This window comes from Saccopteryx bilineata, chromosome 2 (genome assembly GCF_036850765.1).
Source record: "Saccopteryx bilineata isolate mSacBil1 chromosome 2, mSacBil1_pri_phased_curated, whole genome shotgun sequence".
NCBI lineage: Eukaryota > Metazoa > Chordata > Mammalia > Chiroptera > Emballonuridae > Saccopteryx > Saccopteryx bilineata.
The window spans coordinates 129324915-129346414 of record NC_089491.1 but is presented as its reverse complement, the minus strand read 5'-3'; the positions used below and the strand labels follow the sequence as shown (position 1 = coordinate 129346414).

At 33.7% G+C, this 21500-nt stretch overlaps 1 protein-coding gene across 6 annotated transcripts in view; it reads left to right on the top strand.

Annotated features, from left to right (window-relative positions):
• The window catches only part of LRRIQ1 (leucine rich repeats and IQ motif containing 1), a 259941-nt gene that overhangs the window by 173555 nt on the left and 64886 nt on the right, over positions 1-21500 (top strand). For all 6 annotated transcript variants that reach the window (XM_066257791.1, XM_066257794.1, XM_066257793.1 and 3 more), the window contains exons 24-25: positions 17501-17633; positions 20646-20706. In XM_066257791.1, coding sequence (XP_066113888.1) covers positions 17501-17633; positions 20646-20706 — 194 coding nt within the window. The remainder of the gene's footprint in view (positions 1-17500; positions 17634-20645; positions 20707-21500) is intronic.

Here is a 21500-nt window from a genome sequence, read left to right as displayed (position 1 = left end):
AAAAAGGTATTTGAAATAGACTTTATTTTTTGAAATGTTTTATTTAGGCTCACTGGAAAATTGAGCAGAAAGTACCGAGTTCCCATATACCTCTCACATGTCAGGCTCCGTGCTGTGAACACACTTCCCCAGCATGGCGTGTCTGTTACCATCCTGATTTACATTGACACATCACCACCCAAAGTCCATCATTTACATTAGGGTTCACTCTTGGTATGCACTTATTTCCATGGGCTTGGAGAAATGTATAAGGACGTCTACCCCTTATTATGGTATCATACAAAATAATATCACTGCTCTAAAAGGCCTCTCTCTATACGCTTGCCTCTTAATTCCTCCCTGGCAACAAAGGCAGCATTTCTCAGAAGTCAGTAATGACAAAAAACATGAATATTAGGATGAATAAGTCTAGAATTCTAATGTACAGCACAATAACTATCGTTAATGCTGTATTGAATACTAAAATTTTTCTGAGAGTAGATTTCAGGTGCTCTCATCACATACAAACAAAATAACTAAGTGAAGATATTATATATCAATTAACTTGTCTATAGGAACCATTTCCCTACATATATGTATATCAAATAATCAGACTCTCCACCTTAAACATAATTTTTACTAAAAATAAATGCTAAAAATTATAAACATTAGAAAAAGAAAGAAAACACAAATATACTGCTCACAAAAATGAGGGGATATTTTATTGCTTCCTGTTCACTTTTGAAATATCCCCTAATTTCTGTGTGCAGTGTAGTACGCAGGGAGTGTAGCAAGTGGTTGCTTAGGAAGGATCTCGCCAGGGTAAGTGGGAATGTGTCCTCAAGTACCTGGTGAAAGCAGTCAAACATTTTTCTGAGTCAAGTAGTTTAAACTGATATCTCTAGAAAGTCACATTAATATTTATATATATAAAGAGCAACTAGAGTGAGAACCAACAGAGAAAAAAAAACTAAAAAATCAGTTCATTGAGCCTGACCTGTGGTGGTGCAGTGGATAAAGTGTTGACCTGGAACATTGAGGTCACTGGTTCAAAACCCTGGGCTTGCCTGGTTAAGGCACATATGGGAGTTGATGCTTCTTGCTCCTGCTCCTCTCTCCCTCTCTCTCTCTCTCTCTCTTCCCCCATCTCTCTCACTATGCCCTAAATTGAATAAATAAATAAAACCTCTTAAAAAAACTAAAGAAAAATCAGTTTGTTAAATCATGAATGTAGCTACAGAATAAAAAATAAACACCTCTAACTTGATGAAATACGTAATATAGTTTGTATTTCTGTACATAAATATGTATTTAAAAATATAATTAAGCTTGTAAAATATAAGAAAATAGTAAAATTAGGGAGCTTTGGGAAAAAATAGCAGTTCTAGAAATTAAATATGATTAATAAAATCATTAAGATAATTTATAGTCAATATTACAAACTCAATAGGTGGGTTAAATTTAGATAATTGAATAAAAAAATTAGTGAACCTGGTCTAATGTTAGTATTCATTACCTATACAATTAGCTATTAAATTCCAAAAATAGCACACTATTTTTTTTATTTTTTTATTGATTTTAGAGAGAGAGATTCATTTTTCCATCTCATTCATGCATTCATTGGTTGATTCCTGTATGTGTTCTGACCAAGGGTGGAACCTGCAACCTTGGTGCATCAGGACAATGCTTCAACCAACTGAGCTACTGAGCCAGGTAACAACTGTATTTTAGATCGTTACCTAATGTTATAAACCTGAGACTTACTCAGTACTCATGGGACCTAAAGTACTGGCATTTATTTTAGAGACTTAAGAAATTATTTTTTCTTCTGTTTCTATAACTCAAGAGAGTGTATTAGCAGGCATTCTCAACCCCTATGAACATGAAAAGGAAGTACTCAGCTGTTGTCCCAAACAAGTCTGCACTCATTAGTTGCTTAGTAGTGGCAATATAGTAAAAAGGGGACAAGTTTGAGATGTAGAATGTTGCTGATTTGTCACTAGCTGTTTCATTCTGGGTAAATCCATAACACTTCTGAATCTCAATTTTCTAATTAAAAAAAAGATTAATTGTGTATTTTCTGTTTATTATAAAAACATTTCATTTTCATTTCTAAATTTATCTCTGAGTATATACTAAATACATTAAGACAAATCCCCTATCCTTAGCTAGTAATTAAACAATATGATAAGGAGCTCTAGTAAATATTTATACCTGAGGAATAGATATCTAATATTCTTACTATTTTGTAGTTGCCTAAGGAGAAAAAAAAATGCTATTTGTTCAACAGTCAGACCTCTTTAGAGACTTTATATATATTATTGATTCCTTGTAAGAAAATATAATTATCCCCATATAAATATTTTAAGAATGCAACTAAAGTTTCAGCTCATGTAAGAGTAGTATGAATGCAAACCTACATCTGGCTGATTCCAAAACCCACAGTGTTTCCCCTTCATTAGGAAGCCATATTTTCCCACACAATTTCCCTTCCTGTCATATTTATGAATATGAAAATGAGTGACATTTTAAAATGTTCTTAATTTTCCAGCTGCAATAAATAACACAATTTTATTTTCTCTTGTGAATAACTTTTGGAAAATAAGAAATAAATTTAAAGTGAAATTTTCTATATTTGGTCTCAAAGGAATTTGTAAATTTCTACTAAACCTATTTAGTTGTTAAATTATGAGAATGAATAAGCAAATAAACATTGTAGCCATCAAAACTTTTATATGAATTGCTCAAAAACAGCAGAATTATTTAACTCTACTTTTTCTATGGCAAATACTTTCTGACTAATAGCTTTCTTCACACATTTGGATAATAAATATATTTATGACTATTAAAGCGTAGTTCTTATCTGTGCTCACTGAAAGACTAAAATAATTTTTAGTTATATGTATATCTGTGCTACAATAGAATGATCAAAGAGCATGTTTTGAACTAAAGGAAGAACTGTTGACTTAATTTCGTTTTCTATTTTGTTTTCTCTTAAACATAAACATAAATGGTTTGGCTTAGTTTTTTTATTGGTATGTTTTTCAAATTAGAAAAACAATTTTGTAAAGAGAAAATTTTTACAAATTACACATTCAAAATCATCCACACTAAATGGGACGTAATTATTTGATTAGATTAACTGTATCTACTGGGTTACTTTAGTCTGAATACTAATAGAAGGAAAGGAAAGGTAGATCATTGGTTTCACACTCAAAATCAACCTGGGTAGTATTGTGAGACAATTTTCTTGCATTTCTGAATACAGTATCCTGGAAGGGTGGCACTAGCTACCCTTCTGTTCCAGATATCTTTTAAAAATTTTTATATATCAGCAGCCTAAGAAGTTAGAGCAAGTGTCTCTTCTGCAGCAGAGGGAAAATTTGCTTGCTGTCCATTATAATTAAGTTAATATTTTCTCATCAGTATAAAAGGCAGGTTAATTTTCAATCCATTATAAAATATTTAAGCTCCTTAAGCTTGAGACAAAACCTATCGTGAGCTCAGTATCTACCTGAAGTTCTTCACTGAACCCCTGTGGAAATTGAGAGGTAAAGAAAACCAATACAGAACCTGGCCAGTTGACTTAGTGTTAGAGCGTTAGCCTGGAGTGTGGATATCCTGGTTCGATTCCCAGTCAGAGCACACAGGAGAAACAACCATCTGCTTCTCCACCTTTCTCCCTCCCCCTTCTCTCTCTTTTTCTCTCATCCCCTCCTGCAGCCATTAATTAACTGGTTTGATTGCATTGGCCTGGGTGCTAAGAATGACTCCATGAAGCCTCCACCTCAGACACTGAAAATAGCTTGGTTGTAAGCATGGCCCCAGATGGGCAGAGCATCAGCCCAACAGGGACTACTGGGTGGATCCTGGTCAGGGCACATGTGGGAGTCTGTCTCTCTAGCCCCCCTCCTCTCACTTGGAAAAGAAAAGAAGGAGAAGGAGAAGAGAAAAAATAAGAAGGAGAAAGAGGAGGAAATGGGGGAGGAGGAGGAGGAGAAAGAAGAAGAAGAAGGAGAAGGAGAAGGAGAAAAGAAAACCAATACAAATATGCTAATGTTCATACTGATTACTGTGCTATAAATAATAAAACCCTTTTTCTCTGACCTAGGTGTCTTAGAGAATATCAGGCGAACTTTCTACCTGAAAATGGGATCAAATCTCAAACCCATACATTTTTTGACATACAAAAACATTAATTTCACAACTTAAGAAAGAAATGAATTACCAATAATATATATGTTTTAACTCTATAATGAATCATCTTGCTTTACGAACTGTTCTTTAAGCTTGTATGTATTTTATCCCATATTTTGGTTCATTTGTGGAATGCTATTAGGAATCATGGATATGTAATCATTGCTTATAAATTATATAGTAGTTTTGAGGAATATTACCTTATATTTTAGAACTATGATAATGTGTCTGTGATTTTAAGACAGTTATTAATTGGAATTAGAACAAGCTAACCTCATCTCAGGAAACATATCAAACCATTTTTATAACAGAGAGATAAAAGCTTTGAAATCATTAAGACCAGGGCTCAAGAATAAAAATTGCCATTTCTAAGGTTTGTATCCACCAGGAATGAGAAAACGATAACTTTTTTTATTTATACTACTCAGATGATTTTATGAGTTTGTCTCACAGCTTGGGCAAGACATATTTCCACTTTACAATTGATGAAACTAAGACTTAAAGTAGTAATAACCAATTTTTCTGCTGCTTACAGAAGTTCTCTCTTTACAGTCAAGCTTTATTAAATCTGTATTATTTAAAAATGGTAGGGACTGTTTTAATAATCTATGTTACCAACATAATGAAATAAATTGAAAGCTAAGTCAGGTTACTATTTCTTCTACATACCCTGAGAATCCTTCAGTTGTATATGATCTCTTGGCTTTAGGAGAGGTGCTTCTAATGATAGAAGACACCAAAAAAGAAAATATTGATAAACTTAAAGTGCAGAAATACCTTTGGGAAAAGAAGGGCTAAATTATTTTATTGGTATTGGTATAGATGAGTAAATCTTGACAGAAAAAAAATTAAAACTTGGGCTAACAATTGATACAAACTTTCATTTGAGAAAATAAAGATAAGTGATCAATTCTTCTGCAGAGAACAGCATAAATTCAGAGTATTATTTGAAAAGAAACCTTAAATATAAATTTATTGTAGTATGCTATCCTAATCTGATAGCAGCCACTATACATATGTAGCTGAATTGAAACATTATCTTTAGAAAAATACATTTTATTTATAATAAATAAGACACCATGAATCAAACCAATTGAAACAGTAGATATCAGAAACAATACAGAAGTAATTGATTCTAAGATACAGATGCTTATTTTAAGGAATAAAAGCTATCTTTAAAATACCTGTAAGGGATTACAGATTTGGAAAAATGGAATGTAAATTTTAGAAATTCAATAATTAAAATTAATATCTATAATATCAGTTTACTTAAATATCTGACAAAGCTAAAGAAATTATGAACTTGAAAATATGTGATAAAAAGTTGTCTGGAATCTAGTGCAGAGAAGCAAAGAGATGAAATTCTTTGTTGTTGTTCAGTAAGAGGAGGGGAGGCAGAGATAGACTCCCACATGGCCCCAGCCAGGATCCTTCTGGCAAGCCAAGTAGGGGGCAGTGCATTGCCCATCTGGGGAGTTGCTCCATTGCTCAGCAACCAAGCTCTTCTTAGCTCTTGAGGTGGAGGCCATGGAGCCATTCTCAGCACCTGGGGCCAACTAGTTCTAATTTAGCCATGGTTGCAGGAGGCAAAGAAAGAGAGAAAGAGAGAAAGAGAGAAGCAAGAGGTGGAGGAGTGGAGAAGCAGGTGAACGCTTTTCCTGTGTGCCTTGGCTGGGAATCAAACCTGAGACATCCACACACTGGGCGGATGCTCTACCACTGAGCCAACTGGCCAGGGTCAAGAGATGAAAATTTTAAGACATAAAAATATGTAGAGAAAATTAGTGAAGGTTTAAATTTTGTGTAATTGGAGTTCCAAGAGGATAGGAGGCATAGGTAATATCCAGTAAGACAATGAGTAAAAATTTTCCTGAACTGGATGAAACATGTTAATCCATAAATTCAAAAGATTGAGTGACTCATAAACAGTATAAATTTTAAATTTTAAAAGAAATTCACAGCTAGACTCATCAGAGTAAAATTGTACATAACAGAAAAAAGGAAATCTTAAATCTTAATTAGAAGCAAAGGAGATTGACAGCTAATGTCTTAAAAACAATAGAAGGCAGAAGACAGTAGAATATTTTCAACAAATTCTCCAGAATAAAAAATAAACCAAAAATGTATTTTTATATTAACAAAAACTGAGTTTACTATTCACAGATGATTATTAAAGGTATTTATTTAAATAGACAGTGTTTTCCACAAGAAAATCCCAGATGAAAACTTCATAGTTGGAAGAAGAATGAAAAAAAATTAAAAAGTAAGAACAACCTTGGGCCTGGGCTGGATAGCTCAGTTGGTTAGAACATTGTCCTGAAGTGCAGAAATTGCTGATTCAATCCCCAGTTAGGACACATACAAGAACAGATCGATGTTTCTGTCTGTCTCTCTCTTTCTCCCTTCCTTCCTCTTCCTCTAAAATTAATAAAATAAACATGAAGGAAGGAAGGGAGGAAGGGAGGGAGGGAAGGAGGGAGGAAGGGAAAGAAGAAGGAAGGAAGGAAAGAAGGTGTTGGTAAAATAAATGTAAATTGACAGTATGAATAGCAATAATAATGTCCTGTAAAATTAAATATGTCAAAATTAAAATACAAACAAATATTAATATATCTATAAGTCAAAATAAAGCTAAATTGAGTTTAACGTTTAATAATTATTATATTTCCTGGGAGGAGGGGAAATCAATTCATTTTGAATTATGTTAATTATATATGTTATGATTTGCAGGGCAAAAACTAAAATGAATATGTGCAATCCATATTATTTTCACACTAGTAGGAAAAAACAATAGAAAGAAAAGAATTCAAAGTGAAGGAAATAAAGTGAAAAGAAAGAACATAATGTATTCAGATAAAAAGAAAGCAACAAAATAAGGTGATACACACACACACACACACACACACACACACTCAAATATATGAGTAATTACACTACATGTAAATGGTTCCATAACCCAGTTAGCAGATATTAATTGTTTCTGGATTTTTTTTTAAAAAAACTACAAAGAACTGACACTACTCAACCTAAAGACTTAAACTATAAAGCTACAGTAACCAAGACAGTGTGATATTGGCAAAAGAAAAGACAATAGGTTGATGGAACAGAATGAACAGCTCCAAAAAAGATCCACACAAATATTGTCAACTGATCTGTAACAAAGAAGCAAAGGCAATGCAACTAAGTAATGATAGTCTTTTCCACGAACGGTGCTAGAACAAGTAGACATCCATATAAAAAAAACAACAACAATAAATCTAGATACAGACCTTAAATTATTCACAAAAATTAACTCAAAATAGATCACAGACCTAAATGTAAAATACAAAACTATAATTCTTAGATAGTAACATAGATATATCAGTGACCTGATCTAATACTATACCAAAAATAACAAATAAACAAAAAACAGGTGGCAGTAGGTTTTATGTGGCCACAAAGACCGTGTTATTTTAAAAGCCAGCCTACTTACATCATCAGGCATTATTCTATCAGGTGGGTCCTAGTTTGGATGACCTGCTGTATTAATGTCCTTTAGAGAATGTGAGTTAGATAGAGAAATATTTTCTAAGAATAATTAAATTGAGAGAGTAAAACAGAGAATCATGTCAATGAATCCTCTGTCATGGTTATTACTGAGCAGTTGCTAAAAATTTGAAATAACTTCAAATTTTATCTTTTGGAAAATATTTTTACTTTATTAAAGACTATAAAATCCTTATCTATTATAAAATAAAATACATTTAAAAATACCTGTTATGGATATAGAATTCCAGTAATAAGAACTTCCTGAACTCCCCCCAGAATATTGTTCTGTCTAGTTTTGTGGTTAATCTTGGAATCTTTCCCTCCTGCCAGTAACTCCCTGGAACCTTGTTCTTGGTTGGTATTTAGAGACTTCTACAGATAGTCTTACCTCCAGGGTAGGTAAATTTTATTATCTGGCAGTTGAGATAGCATAAAGACTATGCATAAGAGAGTTCATTTAAATTTTTAAAAAATACTAAATGGCTACAGTTATTAAATGATGAATATATATTAGGCATTATATGTGGTCTGTTATATATTATTATTATTATTATTATTATATACATTGTAAGGGAAAGAAACTAAAGCAAAGAGAAGGTAAATAATTTGCCAACTTCATACAGCTAATAAGTAAAATGTAATTATCATATTATGTGCAAGTTAATTGCTAGACAGACAGAAAGATGACTAAGATGAAGTCTCTCTTTTAAGACAGAATTTATTTATTCTATAATTATTTTTCATATGTCACAATTCCAGGGCCTTTTCTAATGGAAAATTAAGAACTGTGCCTAATTCAGAGGAAGCAGTAGAAAGCAATTTTAGATGATAGTAATTCTAAAAACAATATTCTGTTGACATATATATTGATATTTCTTAAAAATGGCTAATTCTACCAAAACTATGGCAGAAAAGAATCAGTATTACTAATTTTTCCTTTTACCTCAAGCTCCAATAGATCCTGGTACATCACAGTCTGACCCCATCATTTAAAACTTTAATACTTTTCATCAGTAATTTGCATTTTATTTTAAAATATACATTGAAATATTATATATTTGATTATTGAGTTTTTGTCAACACCATAAATTTTGTGTTAAGGTATTTCATTTGTCTCATTTTACTTATCTTAGTCCCAGCCCTAGTAACAGCACACATGGAGACATATTATACATTAATCTCTATATTAATTTACTCACCTGTGATTTTCTTGAGTTATGTAGCTCTCACAGAAGAAACCAAACAACCACCCTTTAGTAGTATTTGGTACTCTGCTATAAAGATATGAGTGAGAAGATACAAATCAACTGAACAATACAAAGGACTAAACATACACTTTTAGGTAGAATTGTATATAAGTTGAATACAGAACACATTATAATTGGATAATAAGTACACTAACATCCAGTTTATAAAAGGTTATTTCTGTTACTCCATAGTAATTTGCTTAAATATAGCAATTCCATAATCTTGAGTATTATGTTTACACAATTCATATATTTTAAAAGGTATAATTTAGTAACTCACTTTAATTCTTCTTTGCTTTTATAAAGAACATTCAAATACTCTATGTACTATGCAAGCACTCCAAACATATGAATTTTTAAAACTCAAATTCAAATGTCAGGGACAAGCAAGTATTTTTCATTCTAGTGCTTTTTTTTTCTTTCTTTTCTTTTTTTCTCTCTGTCTGCCATAAAATACAGTGAAATATGTAAAGGAGTGATTAGTGCTGCAGTTAGCCTTTCACTCTTACATATAGCTTTGGCTCTATTCCCAAAATTTCTGTTTTTAAACTTTTGTACCAACAATCCTCTTCTTTATTCATGAAGTCATTTTTCCTTAGCGATCAATTACATATATATATAATATATTTTAAAAGAATAGGGATGTTGCTTGTCACACACAAATGGCTCTTAGAGAGTTATTGGTTTCGTGCCAGTGCTGTCAACATTCCAACAACACATTGGATTGGTTAAGGAAGAAGCCATAAACAGCCTATCAACAAGTATTTATACAAATGTTAATGAATTTAAAATTCTATTAGTGAAACATTTATGCCAAACTCCAATTTTCCTTCTGCTTTATTTGTGAGGTATGATGCAATAACTCTTTTAATAAACACATACAGACCACTTATACTTTATAATGTAAATTACATTTTTAGTATTTCCAGTATAAAATATATAGAATCAGCCATTTATCAAAGTTACCAAAAATATTGCCATCACATGAAGTATTTTGTTCAGCACGAAACCATGTCCTCCAAAGCTTTTGGTAAAGAAATGAACTCATCTCCATCCATGAAACTAAGAGTATTTTATTATTATGTTACTGAGAAAAGCCATTAAAGGAAAAGAAAATAGTCATGGGAAAGTTGCCATATGTATAAAAATATAAATAGCTTCTTTTTGTGTGCCCCAAGTGACAATTGCGTCTTAATCTTCCTCTGAATAGGATATTATGCTATATTGAAAATTTAGAAACTGATTTATTTGAAGCATATGGGTTTAATAAACACTTATTTTGCTTTTTATGAAGAAAATAATATTTCATTAATTTTTTTAAAAGTCTTTATTTCTTTTGGTGAACTTCTTTAACACTGAACTGCTTTTCTTTAGGATTGCATACATTGTGAACATTTTATAAAGTAGCCTTATATGACAGTAATTTTTCTGTTTTTATTTTTACTTGATACTTTTAGTTGTCAATTATTATTTCAATATATCAATAATTCAGACTTATAGAAGTAAAGATTCTATTTTAATAATTAAGTTGATCATGTCTATATATGTGTTATCTTTCACAATGCACAGGTTGGTATCCATGCTAAAAATCTAAATGCCGGCTCTACATTTCTCAGTGGTAGAGTGTCCTCCCGGTGTATGGATGTCTCAGGTTTGATTCTTGGACAAGGCACACAGAAGAAGCGTTCATCTGCTTCTCCACTCCTTCACCTCTCGCTTCTCTCTTTCTTTCAAATGTACCATGTACCATTTGAATAGTTTATATTCTAGTAAGCAAAACAGATACACTGAACAGAAAAGTAAAATATAATCTAATAGATGTTATTATGGGATCTCTATTAGATCCTTTGAAGACTATCTCTTCCATAATTTGAATAAGAAATGCAATGTTAAATATCAAGGGCTTACTCCAAAGAATGTAATTTCTGAACTGAGACCTGAAGACCTGAAGCAAGAACAACATTGGTAAAGTAGGTAAATCCAAGCATAAGGTCTGTAGGCAAAAGAGATCATTTTGAGTAATTATAATAAATCTGGGTAATTGAGGAAGGATCATAACAGATGTGTCTTAAGGTATATGCAAGGACTGTGTGCTATGCAATAATTTTTCAGCATTATTCAAAAGCAATGGAAAATCAGAAGCTTAATCTACAAAGTAGCACATTTAGATTTATACTTTAGAAAGACCATTTGCAGTATGTAGATAATATAGTGAAAGCAAGACCAGAAACACAAAGAGGCTGTTATAGTAATTCAGAAGAGGTGATGGTAACCTGAATTAAGATAGTGGCAATGGGAATACAAGAGATTTGATGAAAGAATTTCGGAGGTAATATTTACAGTTGTAAGCTGGGGAAGACTTCTATTTCAGTACAACACTCTGTTTTCTGAGTTGCACACTGACGAGATGGCATGGTAGCAACTTGAAAAAGGTGGGATAATATTTATACATGCTAGGTTTAAATTATCTGGGGATATTTAAGTGAAGAGGTTATGGATAGATACATTTCAGAAGTCAATAGGGAAAGTAATTGAAGAAGTTGAGTGAATATCCTCATGCAGCAAAGAGTATAGCATAGACTAGGAAGGAGTCAGGATAGGAGCCCAGGAAAGGATCCTGAAATTGGAAGGGATGGCAATGGAAGAGGAGCCCTTGAAGGAGACTGCGGTTAAGACAAAAGGTCAGAGAACAACATGGAGGGTAGTAATGAAACAAAATCCAAAGTAAATAAGCCTTTAAGAAGGAAGGAGATGAAAACAGTATATAATACTATAGAGGAGTCAGTAAGATAAGAACTTCAAACAGTCCCAAAGGTTTAATCATATTAGTGATCCCGGTGTAAACAGTTTTGGTGAAATGGTGTGGGGAGAAAGCCATATTTCAATGAGCATGAATGACAATAAGTCAACTGGGCTTTGTCTATTTCAAGTTCATCTGATTAGGGAAAAAGAGAGAGAAGTAGCTAGAGGGGAAGATAGACATTTTGAGGGATACTAGAAATATAAAAGAAAATAAATTACTGATAGCAAGAAATTCTAAATTTATAGTATGCTTAGGATTTAAAGCCCAGTTGAGAGCATTGGCCTTAGGAAAAGGGATGTCTCTTCTGTTGTGATAGGTAAGAAGGGTAGTTTGCATTTATCACACACAAGCCTGCTCATCACCGTTCAGAGAGGAAGCCTGAATAAAATGGGGGCAGTTGGGATGGAAAGGACGAGCAAGATATTAGTGTGTCTTAAGTGAAGTAGACCAAGTTTCTGATTAGATGTGGGTACTTAAGGAATGAGCACTCAAGGCTGACTCCAGAATATCTGGTCTGGATGCCTTGGGGATTCAGGAAGAAAAATAAACTTAGAGGGATAATAATAGTAAAAAACGTTGTGATTTTTGAAGTTCAGCTGAATATGAATATACAAATAAGATAGAGGTTGGTTATACCTAGACTTCGAGGCTGCCAGCCCCATGAGGTAATATACAATATCCATCTAATTGACTATCCTCAGAAGCCAGCACAGTGCCAGGAATAAAGCAGAGGGTGTGGGCTCTTAGATACTTGTAGAATGAGGAGTACTATCATCTAAAGAAATCTTTAAAGGAGCCTAAAAACCCCCTCAAAGTCTGCTGTTCCAAAGTCCTACAGAGAAGAGAGTTGTGGGTCAAAATAATGACCTGATTAATTAAATTCAGCAAAGAGGTCAATGAACATAAGGAATAAATGTGTTAAAAAAAATTTAAGGGCCTGACTGGGTGGTGGTGCAGTGGATAGAGCATCGGACTGGGATGCAGAGAACCCAGGTTTGAGGCCCTGAGGTCACCAGCTTGAGCGAGGGCTCATCTGGTTTGAGTTAAAGCTCACCAGCTTGAGCCCAAGGTCTCTGGCTCGAGCAAGGGGTTACTTGGTCTTCTGAAGGCCCGCGGTCAAGGCACGTATGAGAAAGTAATCAATGAACAACTAAGGTGTTGCAATGCGCAATGAAAAACTAGTGATTGATGCTTCTCATCTCTCCATTCCTGTCTGTCTGTCCCTGTCTATCCCTCTCTCTGACTCTCTCTCTGTCTCTGTAAAAAAAAAAAAAAAAAAAATTTAAGGTATTCTTAGTAAAGACAATTTCAATTTCACAAAATAAGATTGCAATAAATTAAGGAGGGAATACAAAGTAAAGAAATAGAGACAGAGCCTGAACTGTGGTGGCACAATGAATAAAGCATTCAACCTGGAATGAATGCTGTGGTCGCCGATTCAAAACCCTGGGCTTGCCTGGTCAAGGCACATACAACAACAATCAACAAACAACCAAAGTGAAGCAACTATGAGTTGGTACTTCTTGCTACCTCTTCCCCATAAAATCAATAAGTAAAATATTTTTTTTTTTGTATTTTTCTGAAGCTGGAAACGGGGAGAGACAGTCAGACAGACTCCTGCATGCGCCCCACCGGGATCCACCCGGCACGCCCACCAGGGGCAACGCTCTGCCCACCAGGGGGCGATGCTCTGTCCCTCCGGGGCATCGCTTTGCCGCCACCAGAGCCACTCCAGCGCCTGGGGCAGAGGCCAAGGAGCCATCCCCAGCGCCGGGGCCATCTTTGCTCCAATGGAGCCTTGGCTGCGGGAGGGGAAGAGAGAAACAGAGAGGAAGGAGGGGGGAAGCAAATGGGCGCTTCTCCTATGTGCCCTGGCCGGGAATAGAACCCTGGTCCCCCGCATGCCAGGCCGACGCTCTACCGCTGAGCCAACCGGCCAGGGCCAATAAATAAAATCTTTAAAAAAGAAAACAAAAAAGAAAAATATAGAAACAGAAAGTAGACTTCCCCCTTTTAAAAAAATTATTAACCAATATATTTTATTGTGAAACATGAGGTATTAGAAGATTACAGAATTTGTCCCTGGAGTCTTATATCTCATTTTATATGAGTTTACTGAATTGAGAGACACAGCCTATACATTATAAGGGGGAAATGACCTTTAGTTTAGAAGATATTTAGCAAATAAGTAACTGTGTTTTCCCAGAGAAAAAATAAATTTCCCCTATTGAAAGTAGAGTAGAAACTCAAATCAAATAATGGGCAGGAGTAAATATTTGCACCAGTGACAACGCATAAAGGAATACAAACAGTCAATTGAAAAGAAATATGTAAATAAGATCCAGCAGATAATTGGGGAGAAGAAAATATTTTATGCTATATGACTTATAATTAATAATCATATGAAATAATGTGAAATCTCACCAGCATAAAGACATATAAGCTATTTTTTGTCAAATTATCAACAGGTTTAAAATGTGTAATACCCCATTGTTGATGAGGGGTTCAGTGAAATGAGAAACCTCATATAGTATGTGGTAAATTGATGAAAGCTGTTAAAACTATTTGACCATATAGATTATATTGAGTTCCTCAAAATATTTATAGTTTTAGACATGTTATCTTTAATTCCACCTGAACAAATAAATTAATTAAGTGGGATAATTACAAACTTATAATGTAACACATTTGTACATGATAGTGGAAAACCACTAAAAGTATGTTTAAGATGAGATTTACATTATATGGAATACATTTGTTATAGTACTAACTGAAAAGTAGAATGTATGCATTCAAAAAAAAAAAACAATTCTATGAAAAACACTACAAGTAAATGTCTTAAAATGGTTTCCAGTGGTTGTCTTGGGATAGTGAGATTTTGATGGATTTTCTTTTTTTTTTTTTTGACTTTTATTTTCTAAATTGTCTATAGCGATGCTGTATTATTTTTATAATAAAAAATGTTTAACAGTTTGTTTAAATAAAACCATGTAAACTTGTATTTTAAAGTAAAGGAACATATATAAATAGTAGTTATTAGGGAACAGCAAGAATCAAAGGAAGACCTTTTTCTGAGGTTGATGGTGCAAGAAATTATTGAAGCAGGACCCAGAGAAGCAGGAAATTATAGTAGGTAATGGGTTTTGCTTTCTGCAGGCAGAATGATACTTCTAAACTGAAGGAAAGATTTATTGGGCAGCCTGACTAAATACTGATAAGAATTTGTTAAGTAATCCAGGTCACTATCATTTTTTCTACCCCAGATGCAAAAAGCAGGACTTCTCTTGAAAGCCCGAAAGAGTAAATCTTACTGTTTTCTTCTCGGTGGCAGGAGTGATCCTGAAATGGTTTAGCCAGAATAGAATCACTCCCTGCAACATTTGAATTGCACTTTCTTTGAGTTCACCCAGCCAACTTATCACTGTTTTAGTTCTGTTTCTTACACTGAACTCATGAAAATCTACAAATCTATGCCTTAAGGTTAAAATAGTTCATATAAATTAGACCCTCACAGTGAAATCTTTCATCTTTATTTGGGGATGGTTCTCTACAACCTCAGTTGAGTTCTGATGTCAAACCACTTAGGATTTGATTCACAGTGTTATTGTAGAGTTGATAAAAACTTTCCAAATTAATATTTGAAAAAGTAAATATATTAGTATGTGCTACAATTTTTAAAAAACATAGAGACACAATTTTTTTATTTTTAACTAAAAGTACACTTGTTACAAAGCGATTCTCTATGTAATAGGAATAAGGTACCAGCAGTGAGCCTAGTTCTTTATCAAGTCACTGAGTCCTCACTGTTTTCTGTCACTGCACTCATGGGTCCACCATCTAGTCTGATCAACCAGGGAAAGCAGATAGAAGGCTGGGACTCTGCAGGAGGAGAGACTTCATGCTGTGTAGTAACTGAGTATGGCAATGCCAAATCTTTCCTCCGAGCCTCTTTTATAGTTTCTGTATATAAGGCCATTTAACAAAATGCTGCCTGCCTGCTCATGGATTCAATGGTCGGCCCTTGTATGGGAAATAATTGTTCCTCCGATATACCAAATATGAAAAGGTTGGCTTCAGCTCAGTATGCAAAGGGTGTGGCCAGTTTGGAAACCTAAGATGCCATGAGACTAACATAGAATTGAGAGAAATAAAGGTTCTGATTTTTAGCTTTTCTGAGAACTTGTTCCATTATCTCCTTTACTTGAAAACTAGAGTCATTTCACTAATTGTAACAGTGAATTCTAAGGGAATAAAATAATAGATATATTATCTTCAACATATTCGGAATGACAGGTGCTAAGCTTGTGTGTACAAGTGTGAGTGTGTGTGAGCTCCTGCACTAAGCATTTGTCATGGGCTTTACGGCAGGCCTCATTTGTTTTCCAAACAGTTTGCAAATACAAGGTGACTTTTTATTTACGAGAATCTATAGCAGGAGTCGGGAACCTATGGCTCGTAAGCCAGATGTGGCTCTTTTGATGGCTGCATCTGGCTCACAGACAAATCTTTAATAAAAAAATAATAACATTAAAAATATAAAACATTCTCATGTATTACAATCCATTCATTTTCTACTGCTCATGTTTATGGCTGTGGGCGGCTGGAGCCAATCACAGCTGTCCTCCGGGACACCACCAAATTTTTATTAAGTAATGCATAATGTACACGGGTCATTGTATGGCTCTCATGGAATTACATTTTAAAATATGTGGCATTCATGGCTCTCTCAGCCAAAAAGTTTCCCGACCCCTGATCTATAGTGAGGGAATAGTTCAAATTAATAAATTGACATTTTAAATATTAGGTTTTAAATTATATCATTCTGTGAGTTTGGTTACCATTGGTTTTAAGAGGTACATTTATTCGGCATACTATCAGTCAAACCTACAGATTAATAAGCTCCCAAACATTGTGATGTCACCAAAAATGAACCAGAATAAAAAATCAAGTTCATGAAAGAGGGTTGTAAAACAATAAGATTATAACTCTGAAATGCATGGCATTGTTATAGCAGCAATGTCTGCAAACTTTTAAAAAAATACAAACGTGTGTGTGTGTGTGTGTGTGTGTGTGTATTAAATTTTACATTTGCATATAAGGATTGGGTTGTTTTTTGGTTTCTTTTCTTTTTGCATTCTCACCTTATATAATTTTCCCTCTTCATATTTCACATAAACATCCTTATTGTTATGGTTCCCCCTCCATCTTTGAAATAGCTACTATGGCATAAACACATAGAGTCCTGATAGAAATTGTATTCATAAATTAAACTCTTAACTTACACAAACCAATCTTAGTTTAATATAAAATTAAAATTCTGTTTTAAATACCTTCAATATGTTTATAATTTCTGCATATGAATAAAACTAGTATAAGAACAATTGGACTTTAAACCTGAAAAGACATCGTAGTAGACAGATAAATACTCTTTTTATGCTAGAATTCTACTGTCTACCAAAAATAATTCTTTGAATTTTCTAATTATAAAAATTTTTAAAAGCCCTTATAAAAGGTTGGTTGTATTTAAACACTTACTTTATTTTTCAAAGTAAAAATAAAGTGTGTTTGAAATTTAAGCAGGAAAGTATATACTTTATCTGAAAGTGCCTGACATTTTTCTTACAGATGATTTAGCTCCCATTAATTAGTACTTTTTTCCCCTTATGATAAAATTGTTACACTGAGCTGAATTGTGGACATTTTATCTCTTTAAATAACAAGGAAAATTTCCATATTTCTTTCCCAGGTAAGAAAGAAGAATTTATCTCCCAGGACACTACAGCGCATGAAACATTAGAAAGGAGTAAAGAATATACATACCAATGGCTTCACACACAGGTTGGAGTTCATGAAACAACTGGCTCCAGAAATATGAAATGGTGAGGTCATTTCCTTTCAATTAGATTTTTGCATTGTAAACACATCTTGAAAAGTTAAAACGTAGGTTAATTGGGCTAAAACAAACATGACTTTATAGCCAAAGGGCAGTAGACCATGATGCCAGATTAATAAAAGGCTCCGTAGAATAGAGTTAGTCATTCTTTATGTTTTTTATTCTAAAATGTTTGAGCTGTTTCTATAATGCTTAATAACAAATGACCTACAAAAATGATTCTACTTTATAAAGTAAAATGCATGGTATTAACTGTTTATAAATATATGTATTGCATGTTGTATTTTATTTTGTGTTATTTTCGTTATCATTTATGTTTGACAATTCAAATGATAATTCAACCCAGATTCAGCCTCTTTACCAGTCATGCAACTAATTTTTAATAATATTTTAATGCTTTTTTTTGTTATAGTGAAGTTATAATTTTATTTCCCTCACAAGGTAGAGGTGAGCTCACAAGGCTGAGGATATTAAATGTTTAATTTAGTAACAAATAGGGTCAATTAATTTTAGTTACATTAATGTATGTGTTAGTTTGCTATGGATGCCATAACAAAACACGACAGACTGGGTTGTTTAACAGCAAGATTTCTTTTCTCACAGTTCTGGAGATTACAAATCCCAAGTCAAGGAGTCAGCAAGCTTGGTTTCTTTGGAGATCTCTCTCATTGGCTTGTAGATAGCCACATTATGTCCTCATATAATCATTCCTCATCTGTTCTGTGTTCTAATCACTGCTTCTTATAAGGACACCAGTCATATTGGATTAGGGCCCACCCATATGACCTCATTTTATCTTAATTACTTCTTTTAAGACCCTACTTCCAAATAAAGTGAAATTCTAAGGTATTGAGTATTAAGACTTCATCATACCAATTTTGAGGGAACAAAATTCAGCCAATAACTATTTCATATAAGACATACATGTGCATATCCACTGAATCAAGGTATTAAGGAAATAAAAGCCCAGAGATAATATTTATGATATAAAATTCAAGACTTCCATTTTAGCTACAGATATCCATTAAAAAGTTTAACATGTGCTATGTTAAATATTTATTAACTATATAACCAATACAGAATCTAAATATGGATGACACTTTGAAAATGTTTCCAAGCATTGTAAGTAAAAACTGTTTAAATGAGTAACAAACAAACAAAATCTTAAAATTATGAGAATTAAAACTTAATTTTACAGCAAGTTAAAATTTAAACTTTTTAATAGTATATATAAAATTTTAAAACCTTCATATATGGTGAATTTTATTAATGTAATTCTTTTTAAATATGGAATAGAAAGTAAAGAAAGAAAGTAAAATCAAAACAACATTTAAAAGGCCCTGACTGGTTGGCTCAGCAGTAGAGCATCGGCCAGGCATGTGGAAATCCTAGGATCGATTCCTGGTCAGGGCACACAGAAAAAAGCAATCATCTGCTTCATCACTACTTCTCTCCTTCCCCCTAGCCATGGCTCGTTCGAGCATGTTAACCCCGGGTACTGAGGATGGCACTATGGCCTTGCCTCAGGTGCTGAAGAAGCTCAGTTGCCAAGCAATGGAGCAGTGGCACCAGATGGGCAGAGCATCACTTCATAGGGGGCTTTCTGAGTGGCTCCCAGTTGGGGCGCATGTGGGAGTCTTTCTCTCTGCCTCCCTGCCTGTCAATAATATATAAAAAAAAATTAAACTGGATTGTTTTGTCCTATTTTATTGTGAGTAGAGAAAGTAAGAATAAAGCAATCAACATTTAAGAATTTTTATTTTACTAAGTATTCTAATTAGTACAAGCAAAATGTATTTTATGTTGGTATTAAGCAATTTAGTTTAATTCATAAAATGAAATCCTTAGAACTGTAAACAAATGTAGTATATCCCATACCTTACCATCTATATTAACCAGATATGAGGTCTGGTTCAGATTTTTTTTTTGTATTTTTTCTGAAGCTGGAAACGAGGAGAGACAGTCAAACAGACTCCCGCATGCGCCCTACCGGGATCCACCCGGCACGCCCACCAGGGGCAATGCTCTGCCCACCAGGGGGCGATGCTCTGCCTCTCCCGGGTGCTGCTCTGTTGCAACCAGAGCCACTCTAGCGCCCGGGGCAGAGGCCAAGGAGCCATCCCCAGTGCCCGGGCCATCTTTGCTCCAATGGATCCTCGGCTGCGGGAGGGGAAGAGAGATACAGAGAGGAAGGAGAAGGGGAGGGGTGGAGAAGCAGATGGGTGCTTCTCCTGTGTGCCCTGGCCAGGAATCGAACCCGGGACTTCTGCACGCCAGGCTGATGCTCTACCACTGAGCCAACCGGCCAGGGCCTGATTCAGATATTTTAAAGCATTAATATATGTGAAAAAGTTTTTTTAATATTTCAGGATATAGTTTAGATAAGCTTACACATTTAACAATATCCCTTATTTCTAAATAATTTATTAATAAATATATAATATAACAGGCAATTGTTTATGAATTTTCTCTTTTGAAAATATATGTAATATGTAAAGGAATACATAGTAATAATCAAGAAATATTATTTTCAAGAATGTATGTTCTTGAAAAGCCAAATGTTAATGTTCTAGTTTTAAACACAAGTTAATTATGAGCATTAGTAGAATGTATTAAACACACTGAAACTATGGAAGCTTTGCTATACTCATCAGACAAGTAAGATATGTAAGTAAATGTAAAGAAAGAATATTTTTTTAAATTTATTATCTATCATTCTTGTTTCTTTCAAAGTTTTGTTTATTGTATGTATTTATGTTTGGCATAAAAAGGTAGCATTAAAGTGTTATTTAGAAATTTAAAATTTATTTCTAGTTGGATTTTAAAATGACTCTGGAAAGATGTAAATGTGTATATATCTTTGCAAGTAATCTAATTTAAGAATACTATTATCTCCACTTTGTAAATTACTCCAAAATTTTTCATTGGGCATTTTGCTCATATTCTTTCTCTGAATTTATGTAATAATATGATTTCTTTTTTTTTTGTCACTGTACAGCAATCATTTCTTGCCTGAGTTAGATCCAGATGTACTCAATGGTGGAAGAGTTCAACTTGTGGTAAGAAATGTGTTTATCGTTACAGAAAATGTTGTAGACACCAGGACTCAATAAGTGTCCCTGTAAAATATGTCCATATGTTAGTGTAAACTATAAAAATGTTTAACTGTATTTATTTGGGATAATATAAAAAATCTCCAATTATAATATTACTTTAAAATATATCAACCTAAAATATTAATTCTACATGGCAGATTTTCAAATATTAGCATGTTAAAGTATTTAAAATAAAATTAAACTATATAGGAATTTGCATAATAAAATTATTTTTTGAATATTTTTTAAAGACTAGAATCCTTGAGCAAAACAGAAAATATGCTCACACTCAGGAAATTAAACCAGATAAAAATTAATAAGTAATTGTGAACCCACCCACTCTTAGAAATAAAATGTCAATGACTAGAGCTTTAGGAACAACCACATTCTAACATGCTGAATTGAGTGTAGGTTCTAGGTAGTATAACAATATATTCATTGCTCAAGTCAATTGTACTATGTGCCATTGCAAGGAAGACTATGTAAATGAAAAGAGAATGGCCAGTATAGAGTCTAGAGAAATGAACCCCACAAAACAAGTAATTTTGAGTGTGTTTCAGAAATTTCCAGAGAAAAGAGTGCCCTGAGCAATGACAGAGTACGTGGCTTCCTTGGCAGGTAAAAATGGAGGTATCAGGTGACCCTAACTTTGTGACACCTTCTATTCACATCAGTGAATACTCCTTGCTCAGATTCTACATTCACTACAAAACTGATTATAATTTAACTTGCTTTCAGAATTTAGTGTAAGAAGATAA